The sequence below is a fragment of the Pseudorca crassidens genome, chromosome 20 (genome assembly GCF_039906515.1).
Source record: "Pseudorca crassidens isolate mPseCra1 chromosome 20, mPseCra1.hap1, whole genome shotgun sequence".
Taxonomy (NCBI): Eukaryota; Metazoa; Chordata; class Mammalia; order Artiodactyla; family Delphinidae; genus Pseudorca; species Pseudorca crassidens.
In genome coordinates this window covers 52,723,299-52,741,564 of record NC_090315.1, presented here as the reverse complement: position 1 = coordinate 52,741,564, position 18,266 = coordinate 52,723,299, and the positions used below count along the sequence as shown (strand labels likewise).

At 47.0% G+C, this 18,266-nt stretch overlaps 1 protein-coding gene, 1 long non-coding RNA gene and 1 other non-coding gene across 4 annotated transcripts in view; 1 reads left to right on the top strand and 2 right to left on the bottom strand.

Moving 5' to 3' along the window:
- The window catches only part of LOC137215338 (uncharacterized), a 234,144-nt gene that overhangs the window by 36,882 nt on the left and 178,996 nt on the right, over positions 1 to 18,266 (top strand). The window lies entirely within an intron of this gene.
- The window catches only part of VAT1L (vesicle amine transport 1 like), a 148,387-nt gene that overhangs the window by 78,544 nt on the left and 51,577 nt on the right, over positions 1 to 18,266 (bottom strand). For both annotated transcript variants that reach the window (XM_067720439.1, XM_067720438.1), the window contains exon 4: positions 7,388 to 7,530. In XM_067720439.1, the coding sequence (XP_067576540.1) occupies positions 7,388 to 7,530 (143 nt within the window). The remainder of the gene's footprint in view (positions 1 to 7,387; positions 7,531 to 18,266) is intronic.
- Positions 674 to 780, bottom strand: LOC137215810 (U6 spliceosomal RNA). The gene has a single exon (XR_010939444.1). It is a non-coding gene; the product is annotated as a U6 spliceosomal RNA (small nuclear RNA).

Genomic DNA, 18,266 nt, shown 5'->3' with positions numbered 1-18,266 from the left:
TAGTGAAAACCAGCAAGCTCCCTGTCTTCATGGGGCTTCCGGTCTACCAAGGATTGGCTTTCTTCCCTCTCCACCTCCCTTCTCAGTGAAGCTATAAAGGCACGTTAATTTAACTTGGAAACTTCTATTCGTCCAATCTCCAGGTTCAACCTATAAACATACTCCTAGAGGAAAAGGGTGAAATAAATCCTACAGTGATGGAGGGCTCCAGAGGGAATCCACATTTGTACTCTATTAGGAAGAAGATCCCTTCTTCCATTCATTTATTTATACATTTATTAATTCACTCGCTCATGCACTTAACAAACATCTACTGGGCTTCTTGGGTTAAAAGAGATTATGCAGGAGGGGCAGTAGAACCGGAAGGCTCTGGGGGTTGTAGGGAATATATTCCTGCCTACAGAGTTCCCAGCTCTGGCTGGGCCGTGCTCTGCTCAGACAAGAATGGCCCTTCCTCAGACTTGTACCTTTGCAGGGTTACCTTGTCTTAGCACATTGCTCACTTTTTCTACCCCCACCCTCATCCCCCAGCAAAGTTCAGGAGCTGCCACTAACTGAGGTCAACAGCTTTGTCCAGAGCGTCACCAACTAGGAAATTACACATGCGTCTCCTGGGTTCATACACTAAGTCAACTGCTCCATGCCCCTGAGAGCTGAGTCTTTTTTTTTTTTTTTTAATGTGGAGCGCTTCACGAATTTGTGTGTCATTCTTGCGCACGGGCCATGCTAATCTTCTCTGTATTGTTCCAGTTTTAGTATATGTGCTGCTGAAGGGAGCACCTGAGTCTTGATATGAATGTGCCCTTCAAAAGCCCTCAGGTCTTAACCAAAATCCAGCCCATTACAAAGGCTCTTCCAAAGTGATCAGCTTAGCTTCCCACCCAATAGTGTGCTTATCTCATGGGTGTGTCCGTTCAAGTCCCATCTGTAAATTCATAACCAGGGAGTTAGGGCAGTGGATCTCAAACCTGCATGGGTGTCAGAATCTCCTGGAGGGCTCATTAAGGTACAACTGCGATTTGCCCTCCCTCTCCCTCTGCTCCTAGCTCTGATGTACTTGGTGTGGGGTGGGGCCCAAGGATCTGCATTTCTAAGAAGTTACCAGATGTTGATGCTGCTGATTCCAGCTCCACACTTTGGAAACCAGTTACTCAGAGGTCGAGGCAGCCTTGTTTTTCTTTTAGTAGTAATTAATTTGTTCCTTACATATTTGGCACTGGCACCGCACTAGGCACAGGGGGTATCATGGTGAGCCCACACAGATTTGATTTCTCCCCTTTTAGAGGTTACATTAGGCAGACATCAATCAATAGTTAAACAAATAAAAATTAAATTGAAAGTGAATGGGGTCTAGTGTCACAAAGGTACTATGAAGCTGTTCAAATTGAGAGTTTGCCCAGTCAGGGCTGCCAGAGAAGATGTCCCTGGGGAAGTGATGAGTGGCAGTTGGAGGAGGTAGGTAGGGAAAGAGTGGTGGGAACAGTGTTCCAGGCGGAGGGAACAGCATGTGCAAAAGCCCCATCCGGGAGGAGCCTGGTAGGCAGGAAGACTGCAGTAAAGAAGATGCGAGGGAGCTTGCTGCACGATGAGGCTGGAGAGGCAGGCGGGAGGTCTGAGTACACACTCTGAGGGGGCTCTGGGCTGGGCTGCAGACCCACTGATCAGCTCCCCACCTTGCATCGTAGGCCAGGTAGCTATGCACCTGTTTTTCTCACTTTGACCAGACCCATTTTTGCCAAGTTTGCTCCCTCCTGTGGAAGTGAGATCCTGCTCTGCTTCTCCTAGACAGCCCGCCTGGGCCATCAAGTCCTCCCCATGAACTTCATTTCCCTGACATCTCTCCCCTTGCCCGAAGGATGCTGCGCATGCGTAGGGGCAGCCTCCCATATGTGAGGCTGTGCACGCCTTCCAGGGTACCCTCGATGGACCCGCCCGTCGCTTCTCCTCACTTTGTGCCAGATGCTCCTCATATCCGTAGTCTGCTTGTGGGTCCACGTTCTCTCCTCTGCCAATCACATCTCCTTGCGCTAGCTGCCCCGCCTCGGCCTGTTCCTCTCTCCTGTGGACTATGGTTCTGCAGAAATGCAGGGCACGCCCACAGCAATGGGTGACCATGAACTCTGCGCACTTCCCCATCCTCACCTCCCACTAACCACGCCAGACAGTCAGACCTTCTAGCTGTTCCTAAAGTCCCACATTCAGGAGCACCTACTGTGTGCCAGGCACAGCGCTGAGCCTTCCTAAGTCTCATCTCATGACACCTCATGCCAACCCTGAGACTCAGGGCCTTTGTTATACCCATTTGATGGATGAGGAAACTGAGGCTTAGTGGGGTCAGGTGACTGCGGGAAATGGGCGGACCCTGGTTTGATCCATCACATCCAGAAACTAAGTGAGGGCCCCAGAGATGGAGTAGGGTTTTATAGGGTGGGCTGTGGCCAGCCCAGGGGTGACCACCACTGCCACTTCTAGCTCCCAGCAAGGGCTGAGCAAAGCTGGGGGTTGCTCTACTGGGCTTTACACTGGAAGGAGATACTGCAGGTCTCCTGCATATCCAGGCCACCTGCTCCTCCCACATCTCTCTTGGCATTTCTATAGCTGAATCGGGCAAGACAGGGTTTGGCCATGCACAGGGGTCAAATAAGCCACAAATTCACTCCCCGTTGCTGTCACTGCATCCTTTAGGAGGTCAGTGGTGAACTGGGGGCCAAGAGCAGGGGAGGAGATGGATTCTGTGGAAGAGAAGCTGGGTAGAGGCAGGTGTCACTCCCAGGGCCCTGAGGGTGAGGACACTCTGCTGTAGAAGTCAAACCTTTAAGCAGACATTGCTCCCTTAGAGGCCAGCACTGTCCCTTCAGGTGAGAGCTGCAGAATTGAAAAGCGCTCCATCCCCTGTTCAGTTCTTCTAAGCCCAATCAGTGGATCAGACTGAACTGGATAGTGGGTCTACTTAAATTGCTCCAGGCCCCGCAAGTAAGCTAGGGTCAGGTCCTCCCTTGGTCATCCTTACACTGAAAAGCACCTTAGCAGCATCTTTTTTCTTGCGGTATGCGGGCCTCTCACTGTTGTGGCCTCTCCCGTTGCAGAGCACAGGCTCCGGACGCACAGGCTCAGCGGCCATGGCTCATGGGCCCAGCCGCTCCGCGGCATGTGGGATCTTCCCAGACCAGGGCACGAACCCGCGTCCCCTGCATCAGCAGGCGGACTCTCAACCACTGCGCCACCAGGAAAGCCCCTTAGCAGCGTCTTTTAATGGCATAATCATGAATATCACAAGCAGAGCAGGTAGCCCATCAGAGGCACAGAGGACATCCTCATTTCTTAGCTCACCCCCGCTCCCCAATTTCTGGGAGTGTCTGCCTTGCCTGCATTTGTGTAGTCGTAATTACATAAAAGCAGAGAGGGTAAGGGCAGAGGGTTAAAGGCAACAGTTCCTATTCTGCTTTCTCCCTCTGTCGTAAATCTCTGCAGACTTAAACAGCAAACAGAAATAGCCGCAGCTCAGAGATTCTCTGGGCCAAATTCAGCATCAAGATATTTTGGGATTGCTGATCCGAGACTTTCCTATCTGTCCTTCCTTGGTCCCCAACCCCTCGCTCCTTTATTGAGAATACTGCCTCTTTGCTTCCCATCCACTCGGATCAGTGGAGAATTTCTCTTGAGTGGTGGTAGTTGCAATAGAGCCGTTACTGGGTAAGCAGCCCTTCAACTTTGTCGAGAAATTAATTCCCCTTTACTGTAACTTTCATTTCCAGTTGGGTCCTTGGCTCTCCACACAATTCTTCTCGTTCAGACTTCCCTTTCTCTGAGAACTCATCTGTGCCTTAGCTTTAACCATCACCTCCAAGCTCATGACAGAGGGATGAGGTGATGTCAGAGTGCCCAGCACTGTGCCTGGCGCACAGTAGGCTGCTTAGTAAAAGTTTACTATTGACGGTTCCCACGTGCACGTAGTACCACTTCTAGGAATCCTTTCTTGATCGCTTTCTGTCTGTTCTCTCCTGGTGGCTAGACTCTTGTTAATTTCCACTAGGTCTCAGTTTCTTTATATAAGATAAGGAATTTTCATCTTTCAGGATGCGCCTACAATGCTCACTGAAATGCTCAGCAGAGTGGGAGGAGACAGACAAAGCCTGGTGCCCCCCTCGCCTTGCCTGGGACTCGCTCCCTACCTCTCTGTACCGACTAAAAGAGTTCCCACTCTTCAAGCACCTCCTTGGGGCTGTCCACCTTGGCGTGCTCTCTGGTCTTTCTTCCCTCTTTATTTATTTTTTTTTTTTTGCGGTACGCGGGCCTCTCACTGTTGTGGCCTCTCCTGTTGCGGAGCACAGGCTCCGGACGCGCAGGCTCAGCGGCCATGGCTCACGGGCCCAGCCGCTCCGCGGCACGCGGGATCCTCCCAGACCGGGGCACGAACCCTTGCCCCCTGCATCAGCAGGCGGACTCTCAACCACTGCGCCACCAGGGAAGCCCCCCTCTTTATTTTTAAAGCCCTTACAGTCAGATGCACACAATTCAAGGCTTCTAACTCTTCCACTTGGTTTCAAGCGTCCTCTTCTCTCTCCTCCGGAACAGAGAAGGGGGAAGTGACATAAAGGTTATGTCTGTATTATATATATTTTTTCCCCTATTCCCTTTATAATGCCTGGCTCTAGGATGCAAACATATTCAAAAGAAGCTTACTGAGTGACTGGTTGATAAAAGAATTTTCGTCCCAAGAAATTTTATGTTATTATTTTTTCTAGTTGATTACACACAACACAGTGTGTTGTGTTACACAGTGTGTTACACAGTGTAACAAACAATATCCATGATCAGAAAAGGAAGACAAATCACTCAGCATTCCACTCCTATTGCATCTCAGTGGGTGGATTTTTCTTCCCCCTTCATTTCATGCCCTCACGCGCCAAGAATTTATACAAAGCTGTGATCACAGTGTAGCTGGAATTTGGCATTCTGCTTTTTTTCCACTCAATATGCTACCACAGGTATTTTTTTCATTTTCTGACAGAGTCTCCATAATTACCATTTTTTAAGGGGCTGCATAATACTCGAGTGTGTGGGTGTAGTGTAATCTACCGAACCGTTTCCCTTCTGTTGATAGTGGGGGCTGGTTCTGAATTTTCGCTTTTACAGACAATGCTGTAATTCACCCTGTCGTCATGTCCTGAGCACCTAACAATGAAGCAGGAACAGTGCTTAGGTCTGCAGCAAGCAGGGTGGACCCGTGACTTTCATTTTCTTTCGGATTATATCCTGAGCGTAGGATTCGTGGGACAGAGAGTACAAACGTATTTGCAGCTTCCCAGTCATTTTTAGGCTAATCCCAGAATCTCTACTTAAAAATGTAAGGAAGGAACTGTTGGAGGTCACGTGTGCAGGAAGGTGGTGGGCAGGTGGGTCTCAGATGCTTCTGCTCTTCCGACATCAGAAGAAGTCACTGAATCTGGAGCTAAAGGCAGCAGGTCAAGGACACTGAGGGGATGGGGGATGGTGGAGCTACCTGGGACGTGGGGATAGCAGAGGCTCCCTGCTTATGGCCTCTGTCCCTTATTCAGAAGAGCCGCCACCTCCCGACCCTCCTCTCCACTACCGCACACATCCTCTGACCACAGCCTCCAGCTGCACTAGTCTCCTTTCACATTCTTGAATTGACCAAGTCGTTCCTGACCCCGGGCCTTAGCACATGCCATTCTCCTTGGTCAGAAATGCTCTTCCTTTGGCCAAATTCTCAGCCCTCAGTCCTCAGCCCAAATCTCACTTGCTGATGGACGGCATGTCTGATTTCCCCACTTGCCTGTTTATTTCACTAGCACCTTGCATTTCTCCACCAAAGCACATATCAGAAGTAGAAATCAATGAATTTTTAAAATATCTCTTGTCCCTTCTTCCCAACGAGGCTCCAGGCTCCATGCAGACAGTGATTCTCAGGTGGTTTCTGCTGGGTCTCCTGCCCTAGCAGAGTACCTGCTAGGTACTCAGTATTTATTAAGCAGGTCAGTGCAGGAACAGAGGAAAGGATGCTTGAAGAAATATCTCTTAAGAGGGTGAAAGGAAAGGTGGCTGAAGGGAAGTGGTAGTTCATTTTCCAGACCACAGCTTGGAAGATGCCAGTTAAAGGAAGGAAGTTTATAAAAGTAGGCAAAGATGCATTCTGGAAGTCTTTACAAACTACTGTACATAAAATAGATAAGCAACAAGGATTTACTGTATAGCACAGGGAACTCTATTCAATATCTTATAATAACTTATAATGGAAAATAATCTGAAATATATATGTATGTATATATGTATGTATAACATACCTATACCTGAAACTAACACACTATTGTAAATCAACTATACTTAAAAAAAAAATGCCTGCAACCTCTGGACATCTGAGAAACGGGTGGTAAATTTCCAGTATCTAGCTTTAGAGCTTTCTTTTCACATCACATGGGAAATACTGGGGCAACCTTAAATGACACGCAAATCTTGACACTCAAAATTTCTTTTTAAATTTGAGAATTCAGACTGTCAGAAGACTCTCCTTTCCGAAAAACTTCCCAAGTTTCACCTAATCCGGTCTAAATCTATCACTTCAAACAACCAGATCTCCCATCCTCCAACCCTTCAATTTTTCATCTTAATCAGTGATTTGGAGGAAATTGTTTCTTTGTTATGATGCTATGCTAGCCGGACAACTTAATTCCTTTGTACCTTCTCATTTTGTGCTGGAGAATGAAAATACAGAACCATGGCTCTGGGACATCTCTGAATCCCCCCAGGAGCCGTGAGTGGAGCAGAGCCTGGGAATCAGCAGGCGTGAGACACACACATCACCTGAAAGCATGGCGGCAGCTGGGTGTTCCATCTGATTTCCTGTGTTGACATGCACAGGGCCGTAAGGATCATAGGTGGAATATGGATCACGTTATAAAGCAACGTCTCCCCTGGGGAGACCACAACAGCCAGCAGATGGATGTCCCCTCCCATTCATTCTCTGTGAAGCACCAGTGACTCTTCCAAACCCAGATCTGATCATGTCACCACCTTGGTCCTTTGGTGGCTCTCAGTCACACCCAGGTTGGAGTCCACACTCCCTGGGGCTGTTACATGAACGAATGAGAAGTAAACTTCTCTGTGTTACAGTAGTGTTATAGGAGCTCTCACAATTTAGCTTTGTAACTTGACTGCTCTGTTCCTCAGGTTTATCGTCTCCAAAATGGGGATAATAATAAGGTGGTTGAGAGGATTAGATGAGTGGATACATGAGAAGTAGCACAGGACTAGTAATATATATGTTTACAGTTATGATTGCTATTAGCCCTCCTCTAAATGAATGCTCCTGTTCCTTAAGAGAGAAGTGCAAGGACCATCCTGGTGCTCTTTATAGCAAACGTCTTACCTTTTCACTTCCTGCACGTAGTCTGCGTTTCTGTCAAAGAGATGAGTCACGGAATCTTTGATGGCTTCATGCTTGAAAGTAGAAGCTGTTCCAAAGACAGTCACATTGGGGACAGTGGAGCACAGCTGAGCCACAGCTTGGCCCTGGGAGTGAAATACAACAGACAAGTCACACAAGAGAGCTACCATCCAGCAGCTAGTCTCACTGGGTGGGGAGCAGGATTTCTCAGCCTTGCCGCTGCTGACCTTTTTGGGCTGGATTAGCCTTTGTTGCGGGGGGGGTTGAACTGTGCATTGTGAGATGTTTAGCAGCGTCCCTGGCCTCTACGTACTAGGTACCAGCAGCAAGCCCCCAGTTGTGACAGCCAACAATGTCTCCAGACATTTCAAAATGTCCCCTGGGGACGAAATTTCCCTTGGTTGAGAACCACTGGTGCAGAGGAAGGTGAGCCAGCAAAACCCCAGAACCAAGACATAACAACTGTTATTTAACCATATCGACCCTCAGGCTCTCCGTTTATAAATCAGCACTAATAATACCTGCTCCCTAGGATCTTGGAGGATGTCTTAGTTTGGATTTCCCAGAAGCAGATTCTGAGGCAAGGATTTGAGAGTAAGTCCTTTATCTGGAATAGGATCGCAGGAAATACCAGGGGAGAAGGCAGCCAATAAAGGGTGTGTTTATCAAGTCAGTATCCACCACGCTAACTGGAACTCAATCCCTCTGAGGAACTCCATGAGCAAGTGTAGAATACGCCCGGACATATCCAAACCAAGTAGTGAGGAAGCTGGAGTATTTATCCACCAAATTTCTGTCTGATACCGGTTGAGGGTTGCTTCTGCAGCAGTGACTCTTAGGCACGTCTTTGTCCTCAGAGGCCAAACGTGCTTCCACAGCCAGTCAGGAGCCCTAAGTAAGCAACCTTCAGCACGTTGAGTGCAGAAAAGGTATGGAGTGGCTGACAGCATCTGCTACAGGGGGCGTTAAATGAGGCAACAAGTAACATAGGTCCAGCACCTGGCACAAAACACGACACTTAATAGGTAATCAGTCTTAATCATCTGTACCCCTTATTGGCTTATTACACCCAGGGCTGAGATGTCCAGGTGTGTAAAGAAAATGCCATTGCATGAGGTTTAAATCTCGAATGGTCCAAGAGAAATCACAGATGTAGTTAGGAATGGTTGATCTTCCCATATCCTTTTTCAATATCGTTAGAAGTTTAAGTCATTGGACAAAATACTGTGATCGTGTGCATTCAGAAACCTTCCAGTAAAACCCAATTTGCTGCTAATTAAGATGCGTCCTAAAACCAAGTCCTGTCCCTCTGCAGTGTTCCATCTACCATCTTAAGAAGGCAGAAATTATTAAGGAGGGAAATTATTCTACCAAAGGCATCTGTGATATGAATTACAGCCTCTCACTTTATTTACGTGTCTTCATGTTGGCAGACTCAATCAGGTTGGAAGGTCAATTTGTGGAAACGTGAATTTTCCCAACATTTGCTATTAGAGGCAATATTGAGAGAATCAGAGAATGTCAGAGTTGCAAGATCATCCAATTACCCCCTCCTTATTGTTTTATAGACCAGGGAGAGGGGACTCTGAAAGGTTAAGGTAACCCAATTCTTCAGAGGCAGACCTGAGATTCAAAGCAAGGTCTCCTGACTTCCAGCTACTGCCATTTTCTATTATGCCATGCGTGCTGTCTACTTATTTTGGCATTTAAAGCTAAGCAGACTTTTAAGTTGCTGCCTAAAATAGACACATTACTGACACACTCACTTGGAGGTCAATATTTCAGAACATGGGCGTGAACCTGAGACTCCAGACAGGCTATAGTTCTCTGTTCTAAGAAGAGCTTTGGTATTTGGTTAAATTTTTTATCCCCTGATTTTGAAGAACAAAAAAAGGGACTCTCCTTCCTAGTGAGTGTAAATATCATCAACCACCATGACGATCCTCAAAAATTCGACAGGGCTTGAGCTAACCTTGTTAGTTCTGGCGTGGGAGCTTGGAACTGGTTCTCATAGCCATGTGGCCCCTCCTCTGTCCTTAAGCAAACCTGACGTTTATCCACTCAACTCCTTTTCAAATTCCTACTATGTGCTACCTCATCACACTGTGCTGTAGATGCTGGAGCAGCAGAGATGCCTGATACATCTTAATCTCTATCTCTAGTCCCACCGAGTCCCAGACTTGTGTACTGAAGTACCATTTTGGCATCTGTCTTCACCTGGCTCTCCAGAAACCACACATCAAATTCAGCTCATCCAAAACATAACTCATGGCTATCTCCAAGTGAGTTACTCCTCATATTAGCTTGCTAGGGCTGCCAGAACAAAGTACCGCAAACTGGGCAGCTTAAAAAACAGAACTTTATTGTTTCACAGTTCTGGAGGCTAGAGGTCTGAAATCAAGGTATCAGCAGGGTTGGCTCCTTCTAATGGCTGTGAGGGAGGGATCTGATCCAGGCATCCCTCCCTGGCTTGTAGGTGGTGGTGTTCTCCCTAGGTCTCTTCGCATTGGTCTTTCCTCTATGCCAGTCTGCGTCCACATTTCCCATTCTTGTAAGGACACCAGTTATATTGGATTAGCACTCACCCTCATGACCTCATTTAACTTGACCTCTGTGAAGACCCTACCTCCAAATAAGGGCCTGTTTTGAGGTGCTGGGGTTTAGGATTTCAACTTATGAATTGGATGGGGGTGGGGGGACACAATTCAACCCATAACACTCCTCTCACTGCATTTGCTGCCTCGGTGGATGGAACTGCACCACTCACTCATCTCTAAAGCCAGGAATCTGGGGGTCATCCTGGACCCCTCTTCCTCCCTCTTCCCACATCCAATTAGCACCTTTGTTGTTTCCACTCAACATCTCTTGGGACTGTCACTTCCTCCCCTGGATTACGACAACACCTTTCTAACCGGCCTGGCTGTTTCCACGTGCACTTCAGAGTGATTTTTCTTAAACACAACACTGAGCATTTCGTTATTTGTTTCAAAGCTTCCCAGTGCCTGTCATGGCCTTCAGAATGAAATGCACACCCTTTACTTGACGGCACAAGGCCAGCCCTCTGGGATCTGACCCAGTCTACCTCACTAACATGATTGCCCTCCACTTTTCCAATATCCACTCCCTAACACACAGACGTGAGTCATCACTGACATTGGTCATGACTCTCATCCCATAGCGTTCTCAGAATGAGCCTTCAACCTTATTTTACTGAGGAAGGAGCTGAGGTTTACGGAGGTTAGGGACCTGGGTCAAGGTCATTAGGGTATGATGTGGTAGACCTTGATGTGCTGTACTCACCAGCTGAGTGACCTTGAGGAAAGTATCAGCTCCTCTGACCACTTGTCTTAATATGCATTATACACAATACTATATGAACACGAAGATTGTTGTGGGATTATATGACATTATGCATCCACGGGCTTGGAATAGTGAATGTTTAATAAACACTTGCTATCATTGCTACTGGGACTCCTGTTACATTTTTCTTCACATTATTATGGCGATATCAGCCGTGGAAGCATGTCCACTGCCTACTCTCCAGAACATCTCATGCTGTTTTGCAGCAGTGCTGGTTTTCCCACACACCTTCCCCTTCCTGTCATGGCCTGGCCTTCCAGTGTCTTCTGCAGATCACAGCCACTCCCCCTGAGGCATATCGTCTTCTAGAAATCTTTCCCAGCATCCCAGGCAGAGTCTCTTGCCTCTTGTTGTGCCACCATTGACCTTCCTCCAGGACAGTGGCCACCGCGGCCTGCGGGGGCTGCTCCCTGACCCGTCTGTGAGCTCCAGGGGGTCAGAGACGGTGCCGCACGTGGCTCCAGACCCCAGTGCGGAGGGCAGAGTCTGGCACGGAGCAGATGTTTGGTAAACCTTGTTGAACAGATGCGTGAGAAACGAGAGGGGTTTGGTGTAATGGGGAAGCCCCTCGTCATTTCGCAGATTTCTACGTTCTTTAGCTTTGCAGAGTGGGAATAAAGCATAGGTTTAATGAGCATATCTAGTCTCTGGCCCAAGCAGAATTTTACCATTTCCGTTTTAAGGAGAAAGATACATGTGGTAGTAAAATGAAATGATATAAGTAACTGGGTTACTTACATATTTAAATTATTATGTAATATATATGAACATTATATGTGATATATAATACATAAATGTATTATATATTATAATTATAGTTGGCCCTCCGTATGCATGGATTCTGCATCCGTGGAGTCAACCAACCATGGTTCGAAAATAGTCAGGAAAAAAAAAATTCCAGAAAGTTCCCTAAAGCAAAACTTTAATTTGCCACATGCTGGCAACTATTTATGTAGAATTTACATTGTATTAGGTATTATAAGTGATCTTGAGATGATTTAAAGTACACGGGAGGATGTGCGTAGGTTGTATGCAAATACTACACCACGGACTTGAGCGTCCTTGGATTTTGGTATCTGTGGGGGGAAGGGGGTGGTCTTGGGCACTACCACCCTGTGGGTACCGAGGGACAACTGTATATATAATTAGAACAATTATGTATATATAATTAGAGTAACCTGTGATATGCATTATATGTATATATGTACAATTAGTATTATATATGCATATATAATAATACCTAGCATATAGTATTCCATTCGCACTATATAATTAGTATAATAATAAATTAATATTATTATATGTGCATATGTAATATACATGCACATATAACTAGCATAATATACAAGTAGTATATGTAATATTATATTATAATTCGTATTATTATATAAATAATGATGGGTAGTAAACACGAGTTCAGCACATATCTATTTACAGCATCCCTACCGCCTCTTTTAGTTCTTAAATAATTCACTCAGGCAGTGAGAGGCCCTTGCAAGATCCTCAGTGATTTCTAAAGTGAATAATGCTCAGCATTCTGTATTTAAGCAGAGAAGTGCCGTCCCTCACGTTTATAGAAAATCTGTACCCTCCGTCCTCCAAGTCCCAAGGTGAATGTAAGATCAGCATCTAAGTTAGCCTCATTTCTCCCACGTGCCTAGCAAATAGCATGGACTCAGTAAATACTTGTGGAAGAAGGAGTGAATTTTCAATAAAAAGGATTCTGCAATTTACCTGCAGACCCAGAACATAAAATGAACAAGACAATCCAGTCTCCCAGCAACAGCAGTAAATGGAGATTTGCATGTATTTGTTTTTTGTTTGTTTGTTTGTTTTTTGCGGTACGCGGGCCTCTCACTGTTGTGGCCTCTCCCGTTGCAGAGCACAGGCTCCGGATGCGCAGGCTCAGCGGCCATGGCTCATGGGCCTAGCCGCTCCGCGGCATGTGAGATCTTCCCGGACCGGGGCACGAACCCGTGTCCCCTGCATCGGCAGGCGGACTCTCAACCACTGCACCACCAGGGAAGCCCTACTTGTTTTTAACTGATTTTCCCTTCCCTCTGTAGAATGTAAGAGCTCGGCAGCAAGGCTCTCCCTCCCTTCCCTGCATCTAGCAGTGTGGCAGCAACAGCATCTGTGGTTCCTGCCTCTCACCGTGTGCCAGGTACTGGGTGAAAGTGCTTCCTTACACCCTTAGACCACTTTTGGAATACATTTTTTTTGTTTCCCTTTTATACATGAAAATGGGGATTCAGAGAGGGAAAGGAACCTGTCCAAGGTTATGTACCTTGTAAGTGATAAATCTGGGGTCAGACCAGCTGTCCCTGACTCCACGGCCACTCTGCTATTAGTCTTTTTGTCCATCCCACTAAGCACTCAAGTTGCTGACATGGAAATCTTAGAGAAAACCATGGGTCCTTGACATCAATATGGAAGGCTTCATCGATCCACTCCAGATAGCTTTGTCTCAGTTTAGATGGGTGAACAAATTTCAACCAACTCAGTCCTAATTCCAGGGCTGTTGGGGTCCCCTCAAGCAGAGCACAGACAGTAGGAAATGCAGGGCCAATAGTTAGAAGGGAGTTGTTTGGGGGTCCCTGAAATTTGACTCTTATCAATAGACTGGCAGTTCAAAGCAAGATCCTATTCCAGAAAAGCTGGGCACAGCAGACAAACAATTAGAGGAGCAGATACATTTATATAAAAGACTTAGTACACTGTCTGGTACATACTCAGTACTCATTAACTGGCAGCTTATAACACGACTGCTCTGGAATTAGGACTGAGACTGGTCGAAATTCTGGTTACCCACTAAGTGGGAATTCAGGATAGATGCTCCTATCAGGGCACTGAGATTCAGGCTTCAGCCATCAGAGACTCAAGTAAACAGGAGACAAAGAAAGGATGGCTTAAAAGGGCCTCTATGGGACTTCCCTGGTGGTCCAGCGGTTGGGACTCCGTGTTCCCAATGCAGGGGCCTGGGTTCCATCCCTGGTCAGGGAACTAGATCCTGCATGCATGCCGCAACTAAGATCCCACGTGCCGCATCTAAGACCCAGAGCAGCCAAATAAATAAATAAATATTAAAAAAAAAAAGGACCTCTATGATACAGATATTCTCTACCTCCTCAGCCTTGTTTGTCATCATATACCAGAACTCTAGCTTTGGAAGGACTGAGCATATGGAAAAATGCTTAGTCCTTCCTAAATGCCACCCCCTCTCACCACAGGACATTGGCACACATGCAGGTTTCACAGCCTGCAGCCCTCTCCCTTGTCTTTTCTCCTGGTTGATTCCTAGTCATCCTTATCATCTCAGTCTCTCTGTCACTTCATTGTCATTCATTCCATCATTATAGGGCTATTTCATGACTGCCGCAAATAGATTAGACACTGAGAGGTCCTGGAAAGATAAAGGTGAACAAGTTATAGACAGTCCCTATCATTTTGGAGCTTGCATTCCCCTAGAGGCAACAGATATTTAGAAAATAAATATACTATTAAAAGTACAGTCATACACCTAAACCAATAGGGTGAGAATGCCAATACCAACCACTGAACCACTGGGATAAAACCCCATTGGTGCGCTGCAGTCTTGCAAATATGCAGAAAATAAGGGGCATGCACTCAAGTGCATGTGGACGATGTGTTGGGGAGAGAGACTAGATGAAACGGGAACTTGAACTTGATGATCCCCGTGGTCGCTCCAGTTCCACGATTTCTAGGTCACACGGGCTGGTTCTTAGCTGGTCTAAAGAAAATCTATTTGAAAAGCCTCCCAAAGAGAATGAGAGTTTACACATTTCCCTACATTTACTGAAAAATGGAATTTTCGATTGAGAACTTGACCATTTCCGAAATCACTTATAAAAAAAATTAGGTTTACCTCTCCCAAGAGCTGTTTTCACATTTAAACAGCTCCTAGAAACCACAAACCATTCTAGCAGTCAAAGAATGTAAGAGAATGAGCTTGGGGATATCTAGAGAAGACGCCTGGAGGAAATGGTGAGGTCAGGTTGTTTTCCTCCAAAGAACTGTCAGTTTACTTTTTCATCTTCATCAAGGCAGAGAGGCCCTTGGACTAGGAGAGCTAAATGAATGTTATCACAAAATCTAGTACATTGGCTACCTGAGCCCTCCGTATGCCTTTCTTATGACAATACAAACTCCCACGCTGGGATTCAGACACAGGTTTAGAAATTTTTCTTGTTCCCCAGATCAGTGCTGTCATTTGCCTGCTCAACAATTCAGTTGACTCAATTGTTGTAAGAGGGGGAAGTTCACATGCCACTGTGTGGGCCGATCCACGTGACCCGCCACCAAAGGCATCAAAGAACATTCCATGTTTTCCTCTAGCACACTCTCAGAATCAGTCAGCGCCTCTTTTTCTTTATCTCGTTTGTCGCTGCAAAACTCTTGAACCACGCATGACGCTCTGTGTAACATGCATGTGCGGAGACTCTCAACAGTGAGAAGCTTCAGGGGATGGTGACTGAGGGAGGAGAGAGAGAAGGAGGAAAAAAGTGAAGGTTGATTGAGACTGGCATTCTTCAATTGCTCAAGGTGTAAGTGTGGATTTTTTTTTTTAATCCAAAAAAGCCGTAGACACATTTTTTGGGAAGCCTTGGCAGATAATATCTTCCATTGATTGATTTTATCTATTATACAGCTCAGTGCTTCTCCGTATGAGCTGCCAGCACCAGCAGCGTCACCTCCTCTGGAGACCTGTTAGACATGCAGGTTCTCAGGCCCCACCCCGGACCTGAAGAATCAGAACCTCTGGGGGTGGAGCCCGGTACTCGGAGTTCAAGCCTTCCAGCAGACCCTGATGCAGCTCAAGCTGAGAAACCACTGATGTAGTTCATCCTTCATGGCGCCACTCCACTCCCCGCGATGCAGAGGCTGAGGCCCCTGGGATGCTCAGACTCTCTTAATATCACATGTTTTATTTCAAACCAGGGTGGGGTCTGGTTATTAGTATATATTTTATAAGCTCCCTGGGTAATTCAAACGTGCAGCCTCTGCTGAGAGCCAGCGCTCTAAAAATTTCCTTCTTCTAATTTGGTCAGTTATGGCCTTGACCATAATCCACTTCCTCCTTTCTGAGTCGAGGTTGACATCAGAGCCTATGGGTTTAGTACGTGGGATCCCGTAGGTGAGGGTATGACTAACAGTCTTCTGTGAATCAGAGATGCAGGAAGAGAAAATAATCCCCCACCCTTGATAGCAGGATCGGAAGCTCTGGATGCCTGGAGACATTCAGCCTCCCTGCTCCCAGGGCCTCGGCGAGGCTGCGGAACACCCAGGTTTCCCAGCCATTCTCAGCTCTGCCCACCAGTTGTCTGCAAGGTGAATATTTAAACTTTTCCTCTGCTCAGGCTGCACCAAGCTCACTGCAGAGGCTCTCAGGTGAGAAGCGGTAGGGCTAGGTGGTGAAGAGTATAGATTTATTTATCCAATGTCATCTGCACAGAACTTCCTGTGTGCTGGGCAGGGTTCTCCACGCTCAGCAAATACCAGCTCATTCGATCTGCATCCCGACCTCCATGAAGAGGGTGCTCTTTCATCCTTGTTTTCCAGAAGAATGAACTGAGGCACAGAGAAGTTATGTAACCGCCCAAAGTCATACAGCAACAACAGAAACTAGATTTGAAACAACATCCCCTGGCTCTAGGGTCCACAATCTTAACCACTGCCTCAAGCTACAGAACAGTAGAGGGTCTGGAGACTAAGAGAACAGACGGAAGGGGAACCATCTCTTACTGGCCAGTTGCTCTTCGTCAAGCACTGTGCCAGACACCTTACATATATCTCATTTTATCCTGCCAACATCATACTCCCATCATGAAGACAGGCTCAGAAATGAAGGCTCAGAAAGATCAAGGTTATCCTGCTGGTCATTGGAAACCGAGGCTCAGAAAAGCTAAGTACTAGCAGTGGGAACTGATGGGATTTAAACCCGAGTCTCCTTGTCACTAAGCCCAAGTTCTCTGTTCTGACATCAAAACAATTAAATAGAAATGAGACCCATCCGAGGTTGTAGAGCAAGCTACAGCTCTCAGATGCCAGACCACTTACTGCCACGTAAGCTGGCTGAGTGGCAGATCCTTCTTCTCTAAGTCAGGGATGGTAACATCTACTCCACAAGGTCAAATGTGTGTCAAAGGAGGTAACACATGTGATGTGATTCACCAGAGACTCAGAGCAGGTGCTCAATAAGCAGGCTTCCAAGGCCACCTCTTCCAGGAAGCTTTCCTGGATATCCCCAGAGGAGTTAATATCTCCTGCTTTGCCCTAAAACTCACACATATCATTTCTCAACCATCTTTCACACCGTGCTGGGGTTCTTCTTCTCTCCTCTCTCCTCTTCCCTCCTCTTCCTCCTTCTCCATCTCTCTCTCCTCCTTTTTAAAAATCTCTTTCTTTTGTGTCTCCCACTAGCCTGTCAGCTCCTTAAGGGGAGGACCACATCTTATTTGCCTTTATCCACAGCAGTGGGTCCCCCTACGTAGGTCTCAGTAGCTATGTGTTGAATGGATGAAGTAGCAGAAATGACAGAAGTTTGATGAGCAAAGAGCCAAGTAGTCAAAGAGGACTCACAGTGTCAGAGGGCGACTGAGGGCTGGGACTGGGTATATGTGCCCTTTCTAGAAGGGGAGGCTTGGAAGGAAGGTCCAGCAGCTTCTTTGCTTTATCCCTTGCTTGGATGCAGACAAGGTCTGCTCCACATTCCTTGGGCAGTTACAACGTTACGTCAATGATGGGGAGGGGACGGGAAATGTATGTGCTCACCAAGAGTAAGTATTTTCTTGTTTTTCCCTTCCACTATAGACACGGAGCGGGGAGAAGGGTCAGATGTGGGTAATAACTAAGGGAAGAATATAGAAAGAATGTTGGGATGAATCAGGTTTGGGCATAGAAATATATTTCTCAAAGAGCCCCCAGAGACTAATTACAGTTAGATGTTGGTACTGGGTCCTCCTAAGGCAGTTTGCAGGCGCTCCCAAGCTGGGCTGGGGTGGGCGTCTGCCCTGCTTTTGCCCCTCCCACCCATGCAACCTATTGGCAGAGTCCTGCTTCCAAGAATCTGGCCACCTGGGGGGACAGAGGGACATGTTCATGAAGGGATTTGGTCAGAACGAGTCCCACGGCCCATCATGAGCCCAGCTCCCCACTTGGTGCCTAAAACACTTGGTCTCAGCACAGCTGGGTTTCATAAGGACAGGTCATCACCGAGCACGACAGGCAGCTTTGGGACAGAGGGTAGGAGGGAGGTGACTTTCGCATTCCCAAAGTTTCTCCTAGGACATGGTCCCGTGAGCACTGGGGCCTCCTGGGGTGATGGGCCGGTGACAGCTCAGCCTTCTGCTCTGGCCGAGAGGGTAGACAGTCTGGTTTCACTTCATGGAATGTTTGAGGGTCAAAGAACATGGCGCATTTTTGTTGGAGAGGCAGCTCCAAGACAGGGGCGGGAGAGCAGCTCAGGTGGGGTCTCAGGAAA